Source organism: Teleopsis dalmanni, unplaced genomic scaffold (assembly GCF_002237135.1).
Source record: "Teleopsis dalmanni isolate 2A unplaced genomic scaffold, ASM223713v2 unscaffolded_contig_2030, whole genome shotgun sequence".
NCBI classification, from domain to species: Eukaryota; Metazoa; Arthropoda; class Insecta; order Diptera; family Diopsidae; genus Teleopsis; species Teleopsis dalmanni.
This window is the reverse complement of record NW_024033412.1, coordinates 1-7,847: the sequence shown is the minus strand read 5'-3', so window position 1 is coordinate 7,847 and position 7,847 is coordinate 1. Positions and strand designations below refer to the sequence as shown.

General features: G+C 35.8%; 1 protein-coding gene across 1 annotated transcript; it reads left to right on the top strand.

The window, feature by feature from the left end:
- Positions 1-5,702: 5,702 nt before the first annotated feature.
- LOC119664487 (putative mediator of RNA polymerase II transcription subunit 29) lies at positions 5,703-7,637 on the top strand (the record flags this gene model as incomplete). Its single annotated transcript, XM_038073962.1, has 2 exons — positions 5,703-6,536; positions 7,076-7,637. Coding segments are annotated over exons 1-2 (1,396 nt in total), but the record flags the coding sequence as incomplete, so codon positions are not given.
- Positions 7,638-7,847: the final 210 nt, after the last annotated feature.

Sequence of the window (7,847 nt, the reverse complement as noted above, 5' to 3'; positions counted from 1 at the left end):
GGCCAGTATGGACTAGGTGAAAGAAATTATAGAGGAGATCGACTAATACAATTCTGTCAAGAATATAAATTAAAGATTTCAAATACTTTGTTCAATCTACCACCTCATAGACTATATACTTGGAAATATCCATTGGACACTCCTGATAACATTATCAGAAATCAAATAGAGTGCATCCTAATTAGTGATCGTTTTTGCTCTTCAGTTAAGAAAGTTACAACTTACCTGGGCGCAGATGTATCATCTGATCATAATCTTCTAATGGCGAAAATTTACATAAGATTAGCATCAAATCGCAAAAAGAAACCAAACCTTAAAGTCAACTTAAAAAAACTAAGAAATGATGACATAAAATGTTCATTAAAAAATAAAATAAATCAGCGCATTAGTAGTATTGATTCTAGAAACCCAAATAATATATGGGAACAACTCAAGACAACGATTATATCTTCATCGAAAGAAACTCTTGGATCATATAGGAGAGAAATAAAAAATCATTGGATGACCGAAGATATAGCGAAATTAATAAATGAACGTCGTCAGTATAAAAATACACAACAAGATCTATATTGGCAATTAAACAGAGACATCAGAAGTAAGATCCGTATAGCAAAAACAGTTTGGGTAAGTAACGAATGCCAAGAAATTGAACGATTACAATCACTACATGATGACTTTAATCTCCACAAAAAACTGAAACAGATCGCAGGAATTTACCGAAAAAACTCTACTTCATTTCTCATTAGTGATGATAACGAAATAGTTTTTGACATAAATGAAAAGAAACGAATTTGGAAAACATATATTGAAAACGTTTTTTCTGATAGCAGTTAAGAAAGCTATACAATCGATGAAAAACAATAAAGGAACTGGCCCAGACGAGATTCCATCTGAAATTTTGAAATTAATTGATAAAGAAAATACTAATCTATTAGTAAAATTGTTTATTCATGTATACGATACTGGACAATATCCCGATGACTGGGTAAAATCTACCTTCATAACACTGCCTAAGAAGAAAAATGCAAAAAAATGTAGTGAATACAGACTTATCAGCCTTATGTCACATGCCATAAAAATATTTCTAAAAATTATGCACGGCAGAATATACAAAAAATGCAAAGAAGTAATGGGAAAATCGCAATTTGGTTTTAAAGAAGGACTTGGAACTCGGGAAGCACTATTATATATTCAAGTTTTAATTCAAAACTGTAAAGACGTTCACAAAGACGTTTTTCTCTGGTTTATTGATTACGAGAAAGCGTTCGACAACGTGAAACATGATAAACTTATAGAAATTCTTCAAAACATTAATATTGATGACAAGGAAATCCGATGCATTAAAAATTTGTACTGGCAACAAACTACGCATGTAAACATCGATGGTGATATAACAGAAGGGATATCAATTTCACGAGGCGTTAGACAGGGTTGCATATTGTCGCCACTGTTATTCAATGTGTACTCAGAAAAAATATTTGAAGAATCCATTAGCGAATTTCAACAAGGTGTGAAGATAAACGGCATTTTCATTAATAACATCAGATACGCGGATAACACCGTTCTTATTGCCGACAGTGTTATGTAGGCCTGTGAGGGAATAAAATATTAATACCACAAGTAATAATAGTCAAATAATCTGACATTACCTCGGAATTCCCCACGACGTCCAGTGAACTATATACCCGTCGGCGATCTCCTCTTTATGTTGTTGTGCCATTAAGGCAGAAAAGTCTTCAAATGTTTGTAGTTCTGCATGTCGTTTAAAACTGAGGCGTCGAAATTCGGTATCTAACTGTGATTACACTTATTAAAATAATTTTTTTTAAAGAAAAATTAAAACTTTAAAATTAAATAAAAGTAGAAATAAAAATTAAAATGAAAAAACACTTAAATAATTTAACAAAAAAAAACATCACATCATTTCTTTATAAACAAACAATTCAACGTGCATTGTACGCACGCTATCAGTAAAAAAAAAATAAAAGAAAAAAAACAAAAGTGGTAACTAAAGAAATGTGTGAAAGCTTTTGTTTCGGTTTGTTTTGATCTAGATCATTGAAGGCGAATTATGTCGAAAGCTACAATGAAGTTTGACGTAATATAGCATTGCCAAGTACCAATAAAACCTATATAATTTAAGCTTTATTGGAAGTGAAAAATAAAGTAAGCTTTCTTAGAGGTCATCACCCTAAAACAAATAAATAAACACAAAACAAAAACCAGCAAAGCCAACGAGGAGAGTGGTGAAAAATTTCCAAGAGCGTAAACAAAGCGGTAAACAAAGAGTTAACAGGATCACTAACGCGACAGGAGGATTTTTCAGTTAGGCAAACTAACTATAAAATAGCCAGCGGAAGCTTGTTTCGGTCTCTTTTTTTTGTATTTTTCGAGTACGGCAAGTGGTGCATTTCGGATCATTAAAAACCGATAAAAGAAAATTTTAAGACAGTTTATTAAAAGTTGTAAAGGCTGAAATTTCTATAAAGCAATTTCAACCATACATAAATTCTTGTGTAAATCTGACGTCAGACCGTCAGCCTAAAACACAACACCATCACCATGGACTATTCAAATAAAGAACCCAACTCACCCCTACAAGATCAGCATGTAACCTGAAAAGAATAAAATTTATTTTATTACTTAACAAGATGGTAAGACAATAACATTACCTGCAATCCATGCGTTAATAAGCCGCGGATAAGACTAATAAACAAAACTGAAGAAGAAGAAAAAAAAAAAGAGAAAATTAATAACAACAAACCAACAAAACACAACTTGAAAACATGAATTTTGAATTACAAATAATCATACACTGAACAATTATTAAACAATAAAACACACTTTATATCTTTATTGAATAAACATGAATTTAAAGAAATAAAACAAACACTCATTGTTTACATTTTTACAATAGAAAAAAAAAACAACACATCAGTAAAAAACCCACTGCTGCCGTAAATTCTTCGTTTGGTTTATTTTTCCACTATATGTAGTAAAACACAAAATTATAAACACTATATCAATTATTAATCATATATGTTTTTTTAACATAAACAAACTATCATACAAAACAATAATTACAATCAGACACTTGCACTAATTCTCCTACCGCAATATCACGCACATATTTATATCGTTGGGGTTTTATTTTATTTATTAAATAATGGAAGTTATAATTAATTGAATTAAATTGAAAACTAACATTTTATGGTGGTTTTAAATTTTAATTCTCTTTCCGAAATAAATCAAAAGACGCGAAATATGTCAAACATAAAAGTCAGGCGAAGAAAAGTGCGCAAAAATGCAAATAACACGAAGTACACGACAATACACAAAATACACAAGAAAGACACGAAAAGCACAAAAAGTCAACACGAACAACGAAGTTTACCGGTACGCTACACCGAAAAGCTCCGGTCAATTCGGTATATAAGAACGCGCATTTTACAGAACGAGGAACTTGTCTCTTGGAGCTCAAGCGATTTACAAGTTCACTGGTCAATTCGATCAACACTAGATTACAGGCTACTTCAGTCTAACTGGTCAATTCGATCAAAAATAGGAAACTGGTCAATTCGATCAAAACTAGATTACAGGTTAGTTCGGTCTAACTGGTCAATTCGATCAAAAATAGGAAACTGGTCAATTCGATCAAAACTAGATTACAGGCTACTTCAGTCTAACTGGTCAATTCGATCAAAAATAGGAAACTGGTCAATTCGATCAAAACTAGATTACAGGCTACTTCAGTCTAACTGGTCAATTCGATCAAAATAGGAAACTGGTCAATTCGATCAAAACTAGATTACAGGCTACTTCAGTCTAACTGGTCAATTCGATCAAAGTAGGAAACTGATTTCATTTAATTTTCTCTTTTCCGTTAATTATTATTTTGATCATTCAGCCCACAGACAAATTGCTTGACACAAAACATCCGCAAGAAGAGAAGGAACCCAGGAGAGAACGCGGTCCTGTCAGGTACCTCCTCAACGTCAGAAGCAACCACGGAAGCCTGTACAATGATTCCATAAAATCACGCCTATATTTACCCTGAAGACACAAACATCAGAAGCGAACGTCGGAGTTATCAAGAATTACTATTTTCTTCCTTAAATGTCTATAACCATTGTTTTTTTTATATATCGGAATAAATAAAATTGGTAAATTATTATAAAAATACGCTTTTATTTTGGTTCCTAAAGAAATTCAGTCCCGAAGATATAAATTCTATTATAACGAACCTGGACAACCGCTTTGCTACTCCAGCAAAGCGTAACGAACGAAAAAAGGTCGTTACAATTGGCGCCCGAGCAGGGACTGAGTTTCATGGGACTGAGTTTCAGAGGGACTGAGTTTCATGGGACTGAGTTTCATGGGACTGAGTTTCAGAGGGACTGAGTTTCATGGGACTGAGTTTCAGAGGGACTGAGTTTCATGGGACTGAGTTTCACAGGGACTGAGTTTCAGAGGGACTGTAACATTTATCGCAAAAATACCAGGACAAAACCACATTGGTAAATATTAAACTCGATTATCGAAAGGAAATCAATCATGTCTATAGAGCATAAAACAAGGGTCGACATTGGCGACCAAGAACTTCGAAGACCCACCACGCCGAGCAAATCCTGGTTGTACAACTTACGGAAGGATGAATTAATCCACTACTTGTCCGAAATGCAACTAGAAACGAGTGGATCCGTAGAGGAATTACGAAAAAGACTAGCAGCATACATCGACGAAGAAGATTATGACATGGTCCGGAGAGAAATGCTATGGGACCTTGCGCGTAAACATACAAAAACAATACCGATCACACAAGAACTAAATAACGATGTACAAATAACAATTCCACCTGTTACACAAAGTATAGAACAAGTCCGGAAATGGTCTGTCAAATATGACGGGGGCAAAGACCCGCTGATGTTCATCGAACGAGTCGAGGAGTTGGTGGAAGCCCATGGATTAAACATTAACACAATACCACGTACCATGCCAGAACTTTTGAAGGATAAAGCATTAAATTGGTATAGAAGTAATAACAGCCAGTGGAAATTATGGACCGCTTTCAAAGCTGACTTTCTCAAGTTCTTTCTACCGGCAAGATACTTTGAGAAGTTAGAAGATGAAATCCGGGCCCGCCGTCAGAGGTCACGGGAGACATTCAAAGACTATGTTATAGCAATCCAAATTCTAATGCGACACGCAGATATAGGAGCCGCTGCTCAACTAGAACGAATTTATCGAAATGCACATCCGGACTACTAGCTTTATATCCGACGACGAGACTTCGAAACATTGGGAGAACTAATCGACATGGCTGGTGATTACGAAGCTATACGGGGAGAACAAGAGAAAACCGGACCTCCAAGGCTAAGAGAGGAAAGAAACCACCTAGTCCAATCTTTCGAGCAGAGAATCCAAGACGCACCAAATGCGTGCCGAAGGTGTGGGAAATTGGGACATATGGCAAGAATCTGTCGAAATCCAAAAATTCTTTTTTGTTGGATCTGTGGAAAACAGAACACACGAACCCTTGACTGCTGCAAGGAAGATCCGGGAAACGAGATAAGAGGACGACCAACAGTGGGGAAGCCGTTCTCTCGAAATTTAGGCCCCGCAAGGACTTAAGACTAATCCACGTAAACGAAACTCGAATTACGGCACAAGTTCAGCCACAACAGACTTCTACACAAGTAACAATGTCGCCAGCTCATGTTTCCTCACCATTGACACTATCTACGTCTCAACAGCAACAACCACAAACTCCTTCAACTCCATCACATCATCTAAATAGTATTTTGAATGAAACAGCTAATTCTAATGATTCCTCAACACTAGCAGTTGCAGCCAATGACAGCAATAACAGTAATAACAGTAGCAGTAATAGTTCAACAAATAGTATTGTAAATAATCAACCAACGATGCCATTACAGAATACAATGAGACTCATATCCATGACGCCAGTACTAGTTGAAGATATCCATAGTCTAGGCCCGGTATCACCTGTCCGGAACCAGCAGCAAAGTAACCAACAACATAACCAGTCGATAGATAAGCAAACAACAGCAGAAGTAAATAAAATTGCAACTTCAAAGACAGCATCACTATCCAAGCCAAGTATAATACAAAGCACACAATGTCGGATTTACCCAGACAAGCATTCAGTAAAACTGCGAGAAAATTTACAAGAGCAAGCGCCATGTAAATGCCTTGTACCACCATCGCATGATCCAAAAGCAAACAAAGAAATACAAGAGTTCCAAATCCCAGAAGCACAACGTCAGCGAAATTTAAAACATATCGAAGAAAATCCGAAAGTATTTAGTCTACAGCGATACACACAAGATCGTGAAGAATCACAAACTCAAATACAAAAGGCACAACGACAACAACGTCCAAGATATATCAAACAAAATCCAGAAGTATTTCATCCAATCCGAGTAATACCAGATCAAGTGCAAGCGCATGAAATACAACCACAGCAAGTTCCGCAACATGTTACACCTATCGAAGAAAACAAACCAGAAACTCTCGTGAGACGTCTAGGCACATTTAAACGAAAGGATGACCATCATCATGTCAAAAACCAAGATGATTACTACAAAATTTTCAAGAGTCCAAAGAAACGAAAGAGAAATCGTGCCTCATTCTAAGAGAAATATACGTATCAAAGCCCATATCGCTGACCTCCGAATATACTATGGAAAATAAAAACAAAAAAAAAACCCACACTTGAAAAAAAAAAATATAATAAACAAATCTATTGCATTTCGTATAAAATATAAAATAATAAAATATTATAATAATAATATAATCATAATAATATAAGTCAATAATAATTTAAAGTAATAAAGATAATAATGACTTTCACCATTAACAAACTGTCTCCAGTCAGTTGGCTAATTTAACAAAAAAAAATATTCAGGGTGTAGAGTGCAAAATAATAAGCAAAGAAAAAAGTAAAAAGGCTACTCTGCTGTAAAGGTTCAAAAAGCGCAAATCATCAGGATGTTAGCCGTATATAAGGACCACGCGTGTTTTAATAAGCTAAGTTCGATCAAAAAAATCAAAGATGGCAGATGATTTGGAAACCAAGTTTAAGCGCACAGCCGCACGTGTGCAGCAACAACTAAAAAAATTAGTAAAGAACAAACCACGCAGCCTTTACTTACCAATCGCCATGGAACAAACAGCCAAACAAGATAAAAACAAGCTACGCAAAAACCAACCTGGTAAGAAAGAGCAAACCATGGAAGATGTCCAAATACAACCAACAATAAGACCATCAGACCGGAAAATGTTGCCGAAAGCCATTGGGTGGCGATGTAAAAAAACCCACCAGAACAACAGTGACACACAATCACACCGAGATCCAACACGTGCTCCAGCAGCCTCGACAACAGTAAAAATAGATAATGATGACCAGGATGTACTACAGTGTACATGGAACGATGTGGTTGATGAACAAAATCGATCGCCACCAACACCCGTGATTGACGAGTTATACAGTGAGTTATTAAAGAATGCAGCCGAATCGCAACCATCAGTAGCAGATACAGTCAGAAAATTGGTGGACAAATATCCACCAGAGGTGAGCCAAGCTATTTGCGATGCCCGCAGAAAACGTGGTGCAGGTAAAAGAATTAATTTCCAGCGTGTCGTCGAAGGCAAGGCGTACCAAGTGAAAATCAGTCGGAAAGGCGTAATAAAGGTTTGGGTGAAATAAAATGCGACAACAAAATTTTAATCTTCCGAAGAGGGGAGAGAATGTAAAGGCTGAAATTTCCATAAAGCAATTTCAAACCATACATAAATTCTTCTGTAAATCTGACGTCAGACCGTCA